Genomic DNA, 15,861 nt, shown 5'->3' with positions numbered 1-15,861 from the left:
CCACCACCAACATCGCTCTCAAACAACCGCTTCAGATTCACAACACCACCACCACCACAACAACAACACGCGCCTCTCAACAAACCACGCCATCCTCATCACCTCAACCACAATGCCAACCACAATTGCGCCAATCACCTAACCACCTTCCTCGCTACACCAACTACCGATCCCCTTTCTCCACAAACCAAATCGCAACCCTCTTCGCTCATGAAAGCCATCTCTGCGGAGGAAAAAGGAACGAGGGATTTCGATAACGCGAGGGAAAAACAAGAAGGAACATCGGTGGAAAGCGGATTTTCCCGCCTGCTTTTCCCACGCTTTGGTGTGGGGGAAGTGCGATTCGAGCCACAGGTCAAAGGTAATTTGAAGGAGGGGCCTCATTGCACTGCGGAACAGTAGTTGGGTTTTAAATACCGGTAAATAAAATCGGATCCGGCGAGGTCGGGCCATAATACCCGCTCGGTTATCACTGAAGAACGGAACGGACCACTTGAGCGGTTCGTGTCCAAGCCGACCTGCGTCGAGGTACGGTCTCCCGGGAGGCTACCCGTGCGAGTACTTAGGTATATCGATATTCGGCGATTGACCCTATTTTGCGCGGGTAGAAAATTGGCTCGGCCGTGGTGGGATTAAGAACCCACCCGTGACAGGGTTCTGGTGTTGTTCCGGAAGGTCACGACTGAATGGGCGATCCGGTGGGCGACGCGGCTGCTATTAGAAAAACGTGGTCGATCGCACGCCGGTGGGCATGTGTAAATATATGTATATGTATATGTATAATATATATATATATATATATATATATATATATATATATATATATATATATATATATATATAATATATATATATATATATATATATATATATATATATATATATATATATATATATATATATATTGTTCGGATCTCGAAACCATATGCATCCAAGAATACAGATGTCCCAAAAGTCAGTTATTCCGTTACGTACATGTGAAGACAAGTCCCATCCTTTTGTCTAGTGGGAGAATCAAAGGTGTGCGTTGTGATGTCCTTTTAGGTAGGTTATTACATATAACGACCATCCAACAGACCATCCAACAGACCATCCAACAGACCATCCAACGAATCCTCCAACAGACCATCCAAGGTACCTTCCAGCACTTGCTACCCTCGCCTCGCTGGCCACAGCATACGGGGCAAAAACCTCCAGTCCGCCGTTCCTTTGCTCTTCTACAAACGTTCCTTTTCAATGTTGGATCTTCCCCTTGATGAGTCCAGACGCATGGAAGGGGGGGGGGGCTCCCGGTTTGGCTGAGGCCACGCCCAGAAAGGGCGGACGCCATGAAGACCCTGTCCAATCGGGGCGGATGGTGACGTCTGTTTCACCAAGCCCCTGCCCCGTTCGGGGAGGTCCATAAAAATACGACGCGATCCTCAGAGTGGAAGTTTTTTGGAGGAGTTGAGTTGGTTAGTGTGCATTGTGCAGTTTGAGCTGGAATCTGGGGCGTTCGAGTGGAGTTCTGCATTTGGTTGGCGTTCGTTGGACTTTTCCTGGGTCCCGTCCGCGACCCTGATCTCCGCTCTGGTTCTCCGACTGCTCCGCTCTGGTTCCTCCACGGGCACGAGCCCCACGTGTGTGACTGTGGGCCGAGCCGCACGACCATTAGCAGGTACCGCACTGTGGAGCACCACACTCCCTTCAACGTACAGGTACCCAAGCGAATTGCGACCCCCAGCTCGTCTCTCCCTCTCTGGCTGCGGGGGTCTTTTCATAAATCAAGTGAGTGTGCGTCTGAGTGTGTGGGCCCGTCTTGTAAGTAGAAACTGTATAAGTGTTTTTGAACATTGTAAATTCTTGCTTGTATATTCCACGATAAGACTTGCTCTGTGTCTTCTTTATTGTAAATAAATTACCGTAGAAATTTTCCCAGTTCGTTTCCGTCCTTTCTTTCTTGGTCCAGCATGGTTCGGATCTGAGTTTAGCCTGGTTTTTATAGCCGATAATCCGTTCATCCTTGCTGGCACGACTTTTGGCAGTTCCGCTCGACTGCACCCGAACCGGAGTTGGTAGTTGGAACTCTACCGCAGTCGGTAGAGTGACCCGGTTCGAGCAAGACGTGCCGAGGGCGTGGTTCCCCAGTAGATGACACCGCGTGGTTAATTAGGTAAATTGGTTCCAGACAAAAAGGCCCTTCGCCACGCAGTCGAGATATTCGCGTTCCACGGTTGGTTAAGCGACCCGCCGTCTCACGGAATTATCCGGAGCGACAGCCTACAATTCCGGGGAGTCTGGTGGGAGATGACGTAACCTCCCCCACCTAGTGGTCGTTCTCGCCACCGGTCCCCGGCCCACAACAATATATATATATACACACACACATACGTGAGGGCTCGGGGCCAATCAGAGCGCCCGATTCAGGTGATGATGTTACGATTCGGGGTGCCCCCTCCCCCACCTGAGCTGCAAATCCTATAAAGGTTGGAGAAGTTCCTCCATCTCTCTTGCTTTTTGAGTTTCTCTGCCTCCCTCTCACCTCACCTCGTCGACACCACCTCCTGCTGCCCGGACTCCACCCTGTCTCCGCCCACACGATGTGGACCCCACCCGCCTACCTGGTCCCGCATACTACTCCACCCTCGCACTCTGGAGTCCGCCCCCTTCTCGACTCAAGCTCCTCCTTTACGGTGCCAAATTCCTGGTTCTAAACTCCCTCTTCATCGGGTTTTCTGTGTCTGTGTGTGTGCGGATGTGTCCTGGCACCTGTCTGCCTAAGTAAGACCGCAGAAGATCATTATTGTTTTTGTTATTATTATTTTCGCGTTGTCTGCTCTGTGTCGCCTTTTGTAAGTTGATTGTAAATAAATCATTATAAGGAATGTTCCCTGCTCGTTTTTGTCTTTTCGTCCATTGATCCAGCATGTTCCGAATCCTAGCTTAGCCGGGACTTTATTCCCAACGATCCGTTCCTTTTAGCCGGTTTGACCTTGGCAGTGTCGCTCAGCTGCACCTGATCGGGTCTAGACAAGGCGTACCGAGGGCGTGTTCCCCGGTAATTAAACCACGTGATTAATTAGGTAACCTGAGTAACCCATAGACGGGAGGAGCCGAGGTCACACGATTGAGTTATTAGCGTCCACGGTCGGTTAAGCGACCCGCCGCATCACGGAATTATCCGTGTGCGACAGCCTACAATTCCGGAGAGTCTGGTGGGAACCGACATAGCTTCCCCCCACCTCGTGGCCTTCTTACCCGACCCCCAACAATATATATATATATATATATAGTGTTGTATCAAGTCTATTTTATTATCGTTACTTATTTTATGAGTCTTCAAGCGTCCAGTCTGTAAACCCAATTCTTCCCAAAGTGTTTGAATGTGGAATGTTTTGCATATAAATGCATCATTATTCTTTGCTTTGTGAATGGAACATTAACTTATTGTGTTTGAAGCCGATTTAAATAATCACTCGTCTCTGGATTGTTGAAAATTACTTTTGGATTATCGATTCATAGTTTTATTTTCAAATCAACAATTCTCCTTTTAACATTTTTCTCTCCCTCCTCCAACGATGAAGCCATTTGTGTGTTTGATACTTTGCTTATCAATTTGTTCTCTCATCCCTTCAGTTAGTCCTATGATTGTAAGTTCCATTGCTTTATTCCAGTTCATCCTTGTATTTTCTCTACAATTTGGTCCTTTTGTAAGTTATGCATATAATCTTCTATCTTTCACTATTCTGAGATCACCTGTGATAATGTGCTTATGATGTGGATCTTTAAATATGGAATGTTCACAATTACAATGATGTGTGTTACTCAACCATTCCTCTCAGTCTATGGATTGCACACTTTCCTTATTGTTGAATATTTTTCCCCCTAATTGCGTTTCATAGTGTATACAACCCTTAGTGGCTCTCTCTGTTGTATTGTTTCTAGAAATTTACCCCACACTTCCCACAATACACACATATACACATATACTTCAGGATGTACACAATACTCAGCAACTGATAAATTTGACAAAAGTGGTTCATGCCTTACCGGAAAGAGTACACTTCATCTAAGCTGTCGAGGCCATCCGAGTCCTGTAGAATCTGCTGTATAACATTCAGACCTTCCTTTTGCTGTGGGGTCACAGCGTAAGACTCTTTGCCATCTCCTTGATTTCCCACTTTATCCAGTGGAAATGGAAGACTATGAAGAGCACACAAAAAAAGACTGAGCATTTAACAATTCAAAGAGCACCTTACCTAGATATATAAAATGCAATAGATCTGAGAATGAATGATCTATGTGAAACTAGATGTGAGTGTGGACTCTCATATTCACTGACATGCAGACTAATTACAGCAGCCTCTCCATTTGTGAAGCTAATTGACAGTGATAACAAAAAATAACAGCTTGCAGTTGGAAGAATCCATAATCACCAAACTTGCAAAAATCGCAGAACAGAAACAGCTAAAAGACAACCAAACAAGGTTTTTTGGGCGGGTTTTTTCAAAACCATTTTCCTCCTCCACCACCAAAGGTGTACGGAGGTTATGTATTCACCCGTTTGTTTGTCTGTCTATCTGTGAGTGGGATACCTCAAAAGGTTTGGATGGACTTGGAAGAAACTTGGTGGAGAGGTTGGGTGTGTGACAAGGACAAATTGATGAGATTTTGGTGAAGATCTGGTAAATGTAATTTTTTAAGTGATCCTTTTCCAGTGAGTGATCGGGGCTAGAAACGATACGTAGCATGATATCTCAAAAAGTTATGAACGGATTTGGACTCAATGTAGTGGACAGGTTAGGTGTGTACCAAGGACAAATTGATTCGATTGTGGTGAAGGTCTAAATTAGGAAATGGATAAAAGTTGTTTTTTTTAATATCTGAGTGATGTTTCATTATTGAGAGATAGGGTCAAAAACGATAGACAGTACTGAATAGCATGATAGCCCAAGAAGTTGTGGATGAGTTATGACAAAACTAGGTGGAAGAGTTGGTTAGGTGACAGGATCAAGCCGATTAGATTTTGGTTCAGGTCCAGATCCAGCCTATCAGTGGAATCCAAAACACAATCTTTTCAGCCTGGTGGAGGGAGGTATGCACTCTACCAAGTGCAGTTCTAGTTTTAAATGTTTTTAGCCCTGATAAGGCCCATAACCATGCCCTTCCCCCTCCCCCACCCTCTCGATCCTCCCCACTTCCCAAAGCTGAAATATTGGACCTTTTGAGCCTTTGCCCCTCTATGGTATAAACCTTGAGTTTGTATTTATTTCTACGTAATCTCAGGCTCATGAAGGAGCTGTAAAGTTGGTTGTGCTTTTTCCTTTTTTAAACTCTAGTCCTCACATTTATGGTAATTATAAAACCTGATGAAATGAAATGACCTGCATTTATTCTATAGATCTGCCTCATTCACAATCCCACAGCCTTCAGCTTTGTGGTGGGTCTTTATGAATGACATCTCAAAAACATTTTGCGCAATCAATTTTGCTCTCCAAGCAAGATTAGCGTCGCTGCTGAAGCTGTTAGTGTTGGAGTGAAGCATTTTGTTCATATGGTTTTCCTGTTAAGAAATACAATGCCCTCATGCATCACTAAGATTTGAGAACACGAAACCATTTGGAAGACTGCCTGAGATGCAAATGTGGGGCAAACTATTACAGACAACATTATCCAAATCAGAAAATCTCCTTGTCATGACATTTGATTGAAAAAAAGAACAAGCAGAAATTTCAGAGATCTCAGTGAATACTATCATAATCAATTCTCCAATGACAAAAGCAAAGGAAATTTAGTTTGGCCACTGCATGCAAGCAGTCGTTTAAACGGTTTTTTTTTTTTGGAATATATTACAGACCCCATGAGCACAAATTATTGGTATGCACTTCTGTCCAATCTGTAATTTGGAATCATTATACTTCCTCCCAAAGGTAAGGAGGCGTCTGTCCAGTGCTTCGGTAACACTTTCCTCAAACCGATAAATCACATATCCAATGGTGGAGACACAAGGAACACTCGATTCTGGAAAGATCATCTGCTTTGAATGCCCAGGAGAAAAAGAATGGAAAAGGATTCTGCTAACCTGCTTAAAATGTGCAATGAATTGAATCTGCTCACGACGGGAGTTCCATCAGTTTGCTTGGACAAAGCACTGATTTGGAACCATGAGGGCTAAATCCACATGCAATTTGAAAGCACAATATGCTAGTTCATCTTGTTTCGAGAAGCAGAAAAGTCGACACGATAAACATCATCTAGCTCAACAGGCCTCGATCATTTTAGCAAATATGGTTTTCATTTGTTTCCGGTATAAAGTAATAATTTGGGATGTGCAGTTAAAATAAGATACAAATTTAATAGCCAGATTTAATTCAAGAAACGGATTTTTAATTGAATTTGTCTCAAAGTCCTGTTATGAATGACACTTTTGCTGCATTTTGAAATATGGCAAATCACACATCCCGCGAGGGTAAAAGCTGACATTGAAACGTTAAAATCCCTCAAATTATTTTACATGACTCTTAAACTTTGTAATTTAAAAAGGTGGTGATAATGAAACTGCACATACTAATACAAGTCATATAAAAACAACTAAATGTAGCTATACAATTCCAGCATTTTGAATGGGCATTTGAGGTGGATATTTGAATCGCTCATACATACAAGAACTGCAGCGTTATTCCAAGCTTGTTTAAATTGGCCACGATGATGTCAAGGTTGTCAGTGTCTGCCGGGCTGCTGAGGTCAGACAGCATGCATATGCACATCTTCTCAAACTTCTTTCCTCTGGGGAATGCAACAAGTGGTGTTTTCTTAAAGCTTAAAAACATAAATCAACAAGAAAAAGAGCAATTAGAGATTGCAGACCCTCACCAGACAATTATTAACAAGATAATTAATAAGAACTGCCACTTTATAACTGCTGGCAGTGATTATCGGATACCAAGACGTCCCGCTTTGATTGGACACCTGACCCTAACCCATGACGTTTATTATTATTCAATTGCATTCAGAATGGAAGTAAAATAAATTCAATTCAAATCAAATGGAACACTAAATAGGTACAGTCCTGCATTGGCATCATCAGAAGCAACCCAAACAAGAAAAAAGCAAAGAAGTCATCAGAAGAACCTGGATAGGATTCACATTTCAGCTGCTACTCCTCTACCCTCAAACCCATCCAAGCACAGCCAAGTGAGCCTTATTCAAAATAAAAAAAAATAAAAAAGTACCCATATCGAAAACATTAAATAATTATGGGTGCCAGACCATGCGTCCGATCAGGTTGAAACTTAAAATATATATTTTCCATTACCACTAGATCATAATTTTGAAGTTTCATGTTGATTAAGCAGTTCAAAAGAAATAATTTTTAAAAGATTTTCGCTCAATCCAATATGGCTGGTTACACCACGTGACTTCTCAATTATTCGTGAATGCCCTGTAGTGGGGCAACTTAGCTAAATATAGCATAACAATTGTGCATTTTGTGAGGAAAGTACCAAATTTGGCACACCCAGTAGCCTATCATATTATGAACAGATTTGGATATTGGGCCATCTCAAATTCAGCCACTGATGGCTGTGGCAGCCATTTTCCACTGCCATCAAAAATTTTGAGATGGCCCAATATCCAAATCTGTTCATAATATGATAAGCTACTGGTGTGCCAAATTTGGTGCTTTCCTCACAAAATGCACAATTGTTATGCTATGTTTCCCCACTACTGATGGCCCCAAAGCTTGGGGAACATTTATGTGGTTTCCCCTTGATCTGTCCAGCCGTTCTGGAGAAGATTTTATAGGTTTTAGGGCAAATCCAATATGGCTGCCAAACAATGTGACCGATGACATCATATGTGTGAACCTTTTGTTCCTCATGGATAGGCGGTCATACATGAAAAGGTTCGCCTCGATCTGTTGAGCCACTTCAGAGAGGAAGATTTTTTAAATAAAAAACAACAACAATATGGGTGCCGAATCACGTGACTGATGACGTCATCAATTTTATTTTCTGTGGACCATTTTATCCCTAGATGACTCAAAATTTTTCATACTGATCAGATGTAGCGCTCTACATATGCAATTACATCATAACGAGGCCACCTATGATGTCATTTAAAAAAAATCATACTTGTTCCTCACGAGGAGTACTTGTCGTGTGCAAAGTTTCAATTTTTTCCTTGGTGCGGATTCAAAGACAGAGGTCAAAAGTTTTTGGTTTTTTTCAACATTGCTGCCATACCACGTGACCTATGACATCATATTTATCATGAAAACACTCTGCATGAGTAGTCGCTCCGATGGTGAAAATTTCGTCTCAATCCACCAAGCGGTTGCGGAGAAAAACACTAAAGTTCTGTGTGGTAAGACAGAGAGACAGACAGACAAACCAACAGTACTCCATCTCTTCTGGATTTGATTTTGACCAATTTCCCAGAAAATGTCTGCTTTTCTTCTTCTGCTCCAATCGGTTCATCTGACGATATTCTGGTTAAAGTAGACGTCTCTCCGGCCATTGTGGGAGAACCACCTCAGCGCCGACGAGTCTGGCATTTCACTCAGGCCGACTGGCAGGGTCTTCAAGCAGCCCTCAAACTTCTCGACTGGTCTCCCATTTCTACACTCTCTGACATCAGCTCATCCTGGGAATTCTTTCAAAGAAACTTACTCTCTCATGCACAGATTTATCCCCTCTCATCTTCATTTGTCCTACCCTTCCTCCCGCCCTTGGTACACTGAAACTTGTAGTGAGGCAGTTGTCCGAAAACAACTTGCCTTCGCCTCATGGAAGGCGAATCCTACTGAAGGCAATGTCATTTCCTTCCACAAAGCTCGGAACAAGTGTGTGTCTACCCTCAGGAGAGCCAGGAAATAATATCTTTCCAATCTCAAGTCTGAACTCTCAAACCTGTATCCCTCCTCCAAATCCTAGTGGCATCTGGTTAAGTCTGTTTCTGATGAATGTTCCCCCTCCATTCCCTCCCTTACCTCAAATGGTTGCACAGCTGACACTGCACATGAAAAGGTTGAATGCCTAAACTCTATGTTTGCTTCTAAATCCTGTGTCCCAAACCCATCACTTTCGACACCCACATTACCCAATTGCACCCAGCTGTTCCTGGACAATGTGCCCTTTTCTCCTGACAAGGTGGAGAGCTTGTTGTCAAACCTCGACTCTGATCCTGCAACCGGTCCAGACGGCATCAGACCCAAAAACCTGCTCTTGAACATACTCTCTTTGCTCTTTTCATCACATAATTTCCATAGGTCATCTTCCATCTCATTGGAAATCAGTCAATGTCACTGTGTTACATAAAAAGCTGAAATAACGGATCCCCTTTACCACAGATCTATCAGCTTACTTCCAATCACCTGCAAGGTTATAGATTACTTCATCACAGGCGATATGAAATCCTTCATTCTCTCTAAAGACCTCATCTCAGATCACCAATTCAGATTCAGACCAGGTCCACTCTGCCTTGGACATGCTGCTTCTACTCTCCCAACAATAGATGGAGGCCTTCAATGTCAGACATGAGAGCAGGACATCTCTGTAGACATATCTCGAGCTTTCTATGCAGTCTGGCCCCCCTACCTTGCTATCCAAACTCTCTGCTGATGACATCCAAGGCCAACTCCACACTTGAGTTTATGACTTCCTCTCCTCTTGTCAGCAACATGAGGCACTCAACGGAATCCTTTCATCTCCTCTCTCTGTCAAGACTGGAATACCACCAGTGTTCTTGGCCCAGTCTGATTCCTTATCTTCATCAATTGTCTCTATCTTGAAAATCCCAATATCTATTTGCTGACGACTCCATCCTCTGCTATGACATCCCTCATTATTAAGATGACCCCAAACCCTCATCCTAACCCGAACCCTCTCTTCAGATCATGACAAAATCACAAGCTGGTCAAACACTTGGAACATGTCTTTCAATTAATCGTGTCCACCCCAGATATCCTCTATATCCATCTTTTCCACCCCATGCATGCGTGTTTTGCATCCTGATCCTTTCAGTATACTAGCTCTTCCACAAGCTGAGACGATGAAGACCAAAAAAAAAATGAAAATCCCAAAAAATCCCCAAAAAAATCCCAAATCACTCTCTCCGAAGCAACCATATGGCAAACCCTCCCATCTACTTTTTTAACAATCCTCTTGAGGAAGTTCAGTCACTCTTGGGTCTCACTGTCAGTCACGATCTTTCTTAGGAAAACCAGATTTCAACGTTGGCCTCGAAAGCCAGCTGTCGTCTGGGCATCTTCCATTGTACAAAGTTCTTCCTTGGCACAACTGAACTCCAATCCACCTTCAAGGCTTTCATCTGCAGCTTGATGGAGTACTGCTCTCCCTGCTAGGCTGGTGTCCCTGTCTCACACTTTGCCCAGCTTGATGCCATGGAAACCAAGGTCTTTAAGATTATTGGCATTTCCCACGATGAGGCTGAGACTATGGGCCTATCACTTTCCCATCGCAGACAGCTTGGTTGTCTCTCTGCCTTCTACCACCTACTTTCTGATCTTGCACCCTCTGCTCTTTCCACCCCTTAGGTTTCTGCAGGGAGCACATGCTCCACCATCAACCCCCTTCTGGTGAAACTCCAAAATCCAGAATCACTGCTCACCTCCACTAAATTGTTCCTCTTTTTTTCCACCTGTGGAACAATCTTACAAATTATCTTCAATCTCATTCTTGCTTCCAGGTCTTCAAGAAGGCTGTGTACCACCACCTCAGATCATCCCCAATCCAAAACCATGATCTACCACTGTTAAGCCCCTCCACCCTCCCCAATGAACTCCTTCCAAATTTCCAGTTTTTCCTTCTGTGTCCATGTTGTCCACCCCATGTATTTTCCCTACCCCTCACTCCTCCCCACACCCATTATTTGTCCAAGGCTCCCTCTATTTTGTCTTTCAACCATGCTGTTGGTGTTTACCGTTTCACTCTTCTGTTGCATCCTTTTCAGTTCAGTGTTCCAGCTCTTCCATGAGCCTTGACGTTCTCTTGCATACCAAAAAAAAATCTGATGTGCACCACTGCAGATAAACAGGCTGATGAGCATTTTATATACATGTATATAAACATATATACATACATTGTATATACTGTACAAACACACATACATACATACACAGTGTGTTCATGAATACTTACGATGATCTTTGCAGGACATCCATGCTTACTACGAGGGCATCCAGGACTGCATCATCGAATGTTAAGGTGTGATATTTAAGGTTGAGATACAAGATAGCACAAAGTAAAAACATGCAAAAATGCTCACAAAAACATCGACAGTCCAACTATAATCTTCTTTTGTATGCAGCACATAACTGTGGATAGCCACATTTGCTGGGCACAGCTGTGCCACTGATGCAGTGCCTCATCTAGGTTAGAGCAGGAATTTAGATTTTGACTTGGGTGTTGGTGATAGCAGCTTGCCTGCTCTTCACAAAGGACACCGTGGGATATTGAACATCCACCAAGCAATGCCAGCAGACAGGACAACCCAGTTTAATGTCCACCCAAGGGACGGCACACACATTAATGAATCACCCTGCCTGTGAAGCACCGGGATGAGAGTTTGGGAGCTGGGTCAAAGTCCCAGCCCAGACTCGACAGCTCAGAGGAAACTGTGCATACCTCTAGAATATCACTGCTGGTCCTAATAATCCATTTAAAAAAATTGTGCAAGTGTAGGTATGATCATTCAATTCCATCCACCTCCATTCCACTGCCCACCCCCCCCCCCCCAGCCCCACATTCCTTTGAATAAGTCAGCTTCGGGTGCATAAAGTCAGCTTTGGGGGTAAATTTCTTACAGCTCCTTCTTGAGCCTTGGACTTGGATTAAAAAATAATAATAATAATAAAGAAGGAAAAATACTTTCAGTCACAAACGTTATGCTTCCACTGTGCCAAGGTCTCATGATTCATCAACACGGCCTCACAAGCAGTCTTTGTTGACAACAGTCATCTCTCCCAAGATGGGTTCTTCCAAGCCTTTGCAAATTATGCTGTCCTGCTCAGTACCCTTTAAGTCTCGACTTACCTCATTACAGTTATTTTAATCCTTCCACTCCCATTTCATATTTCTTCCCCTTCTTCTTTCACTGCCTCTGCTGGCTCACAGCACTGTAATTGTTCATCAAAGTTGTTTATTTATCACTTTGTCACACTTAGTTTGCATTATTGTGAGAGCTTACAATAAATTAATTGCATATAATAAAACGCGGCATTACTTGTTTGCTTTTATTGTAGAAATTACACTCAAATTAAACCATTTGAGAGCTTAAGGTTTCCACTTGACCCCTCTGGACTGTTGGATCGAACCCACATAAAAAAGGATGGTTTCTGCCCTTCTAGCCCCCTAGAAGGTGTTGCAAACTGCCCCCTAGAAGTTTGTGACAATATTAATGTGCTCTCAAATACACTGATGAAATATTTCATTATTTCATAACCTCCAAAGAAAAGAAATACGCAGTAGCTCGGCGTGACGCCGCACCCCATACTTACTTATAAGCACCATCAGGAAGAATGTATCATATATCTATCTGTCCCCTCAATAGCCTCAACCAATCGCTGGTGGATCAGATACAACTTTAATGCGATATTCAGGTCAGGAAGAGCTCATATAAATTGTCTGTTAAAAAGCTATAACAGGTTTGGGTTTGGTTTCTCACTTAAAACAAAGAAAACCTCTTCATCAAATGCACTTCTTGCATGGTGACTTCGAAAGAATGGATAGCCTTTTCAGACCAAAAAAAAAGAAAAATAAATTCACAAAGGAAACATTTACAAGTGAAAATAACTTGGTTACAGTAATTTGCCTCTTGACAGCATAAATTACAGTGTGTGGTGGATCAATATTTGCTGTGATATCAAACAGTAAGGATGTGAAAACTTCTAAAGTCCCTGTTGCCTCATCCGTCTCTTTTGCATCATCAAAAGGTAGGACCCGAAACATCAGCACCTTTTCATCTTCCACGGTGGATAAATCATCCATTTTCTTGTTTTTTAAGTCTTTTGTGCCACCGACGCAGACCGCTAGTTCCGTGCTTGAATTAGCAACAAGGTATGAAAACTTTGAGTCTGTTTCAACTTTATGCATTTGCAAAGTATTAGACTTCACTCAAAATGAGTAAAAATGTCAAAATGTATTTATTATTTAACAAGCACTCGCCATCACTCCCCTACCCCAGATCATACCCCACTCTCCCCGTGACAGCCTCCCATCAAGAAAGGAAGTGTGTTGGAATAACGTATCTTTAAAATAGCAATCTATTTGCCGAGTGTTTTACAAAGCACATGTGGAAAATAGGAGATGAGAACACAAACACTAAAAATACCCAAACCTTTGCAATCCAAAATGATTAAGTGAGGTGCCGACATTTGCCAAGCACGTGCAAAAATACAAACACGCGCTTTTCATTGTCCACCAGAGGCTTAGAGAATGCCTGTTACGAGTCAGTTTCCGACAAAGGCATCCTTGCTTTGCCATGATCAAAACAGGACTTCCCGGATGTCTGCTCAAACACCAGATATGCAGGGTCATTTGGAGAAAAGGATCAAATGCTGTCATTTCACAGGCCTCCAGATGCGTCACAAATTTAACCTTCACACTTTTCAACAAAAGTTATTTGTCCTCTCTCTTGTTGTCAATAAAGGTGACAAAATAAAATGTCTTATACATAGACTGCTGTGTGATAAATCTAATAATATTGAGAGAAGAGAATGGAAGAGAGATCAAAGGTCAATTTATGTGGACAGTTTTGTCAAGTTACAGAAATATATTCATTATATTGTAGCGTATGGTAACTTGTGAAACATAACAGATACCTAGGGACCGAGTACACCGAATACACAAACTCACGAATCATGAATGGTATAAAACAACTCCTGTGGCAAGGCAACTGCAGTCAGGCAGCTTGCTTTCTCAACATGGAGGGCGAAGCTGACTGGGTGCAACTTTAGTTTATTCCTCAAAACAAGCAATAAGTGCTTACCTTTGGGAAGCCAGAAAACGTAATCTTGCAAATCTCAAAGCTGAACTATCCATCCAATCTTCTTCCTCAAAGTCATGGGGGTGCCTTTTCACATCAGTCTCTGGTGTGTGCTCCATTTCCATCCCCTCTCTCACTTCAAACTGATCCTGCCCCCCCCCCACCCCGCAATTGTGTTCTCAACTATGTGTCTTTCACATGCGAGAAGGTCTGTTCAGCCTCGACTCTCATCAGTGATGGGCCAAAATAGCATCAGTACCTATATTTCCAAATTGTGCTCTGCTGCTCTTGGTTCCTCCTCTGTCTGTGTTCTAATCTGTTGGTCTGCTTTTGTTGCCCACCATCTTCTTGGAAGTCAACAAACACCCCACCTTTCCACACGAAGGCTGCAAAAACAGATCCGAACCACTACAAACCAGTCAGCATAGCTCAAATTTTAAGTAAAGTAATGGTATCCATCATTGCTGCTGACGTCACATTGCCTCTTCTCAAACAGTTTGATCTCTGACCATTAATTTCTGGTCCAGTCACTCAACTCGAGACATGCTCATGTTCTAGTCTTAGCAATACAGGGTGGCCATGGAGTCTGGAAAGAGGTGAATATACATTATAAATGGTTTACTGACATTACATTAAATGACATGTTCAATGGGTTGTCCCTCATGAGAAATGCACAGTTTAATACGCTGTGCAAAATTGCAATGAACGCGGTCCATTAATGCAGCATTTCCATCAATTCCTGCACACGCATCCGTGATGCGTTGCCTCAGATGATTCGTGTCCGATTTTCACTGAATAAACCTGCACCTTCAGCATACCCCAGAAGTAATCAAGGGGGTCCAGCTCTCGCGTCCACTCAGCAGTATCACCTCAACGCGTTCGTCTTTCATCAAGGACATCTTTCAAACTGTAACAGAATGTCATAATATTGTTGTGGTTCTAAAAACCGCATGCCTCTAAGGGAATGACATCCATCATACAGTGGTCCCCAGACAGATATTTCATTAATATACGTGCAGTTAGACCTTTCCCTCATGTCTAATGGGTCAAATGGGATGAAGTACGTTGTGTGGATCTCATAGTTAGGTGCGATTATATCTCCATCTTTGTTCCAACTCTTTTCCTCTTCTTCCTGAAATAAATCCAAGCAGGCACCGCACTCAGACGGCCGCTTCTGAAAACCACAGCAACATCCTCCACGATAAGAATTCGTCTTCGTGGAGGCCATAGTAAGCATAACCTACAAGATGGAAAAATTCTCCGCTGCAAGATACGGTGTCTAAGGGACTAGTACAAGCATACATTAAATCCCAACGCCGTGCAGGAGGCGCGTGGCACGCTCTTTTCAACCCTAATTATTTCCAATCCTTTCTTTCAATCCATTGCACAGTACGGGGCATGAATAGCGCACCTCTTCATTGGGGTCTGCGTGCTGATTACAATGGCATATCACCATCGCACAGTACGGGGCACGAATAACACACCTCTTTGTTCAGGGTCTGCGCACCATACCACAAATGCGTCTTACCGTCGATTTTTGCATGCCACCATGGCCACCAATGTCTCCCGCGGACGGCAGACATCCTCCCACACCTCCGCCTCGATGCAGCCGCCACCAGAGGCATGCTGTACGGCCTGGATTGTTCAGACCGCATGGCGTCCGGACGAAGCAAGCGCAGTCAGAGCGAGACAATTTCACAGCTCTGCGATCTCTCACTGGATGTACAATAAGGCAGTTTCCTGCCAAGCCGTACGGTGGCCAAGGCCCAATGGAAGCGCCCGATTCGGGTGATGACACATTGCTTCGGGGCGGCACCCCACCCTGCACCGCCAGACCTATAAAGGACGGATCGCGAGGCCATCTGTGTAGTAGTCATC

At 43.4% G+C, this 15,861-nt stretch overlaps 1 protein-coding gene across 2 annotated transcripts in view; it reads right to left on the bottom strand.

Moving 5' to 3' along the window:
* XRCC5 (X-ray repair cross complementing 5) overlaps positions 1-15,861 on the bottom strand; it is a 95,254-nt gene that overhangs the window by 64,951 nt on the left and 14,442 nt on the right. The window contains exons 4-6 of one of the 2 annotated variants that reach the window (XM_085891604.1): positions 11,139-11,184; positions 6,643-6,765; positions 4,030-4,182 (exon numbers count right to left, since the gene is read on the bottom strand). In XM_085891604.1, coding sequence (XP_085747730.1) covers positions 4,030-4,182; positions 6,643-6,765; positions 11,139-11,184 — 322 coding nt within the window. The remainder of the gene's footprint in view (positions 1-4,029; positions 4,183-6,642; positions 6,766-11,138; positions 11,185-15,861) is intronic. The other variant, XM_085891605.1, reaches the window with a different exon arrangement.

The sequence above is a fragment of the Eptatretus burgeri genome, chromosome 8, assembly GCF_056783735.1.
Source record: "Eptatretus burgeri isolate ZD-2024b chromosome 8, Ebu_testis_v1, whole genome shotgun sequence".
NCBI lineage: Eukaryota > Metazoa > Chordata > Myxini > Myxiniformes > Myxinidae > Eptatretus > Eptatretus burgeri.
Note: the sequence above shows the minus strand (reverse complement) of the source record. Positions and strands in the feature narration are given on the sequence as shown.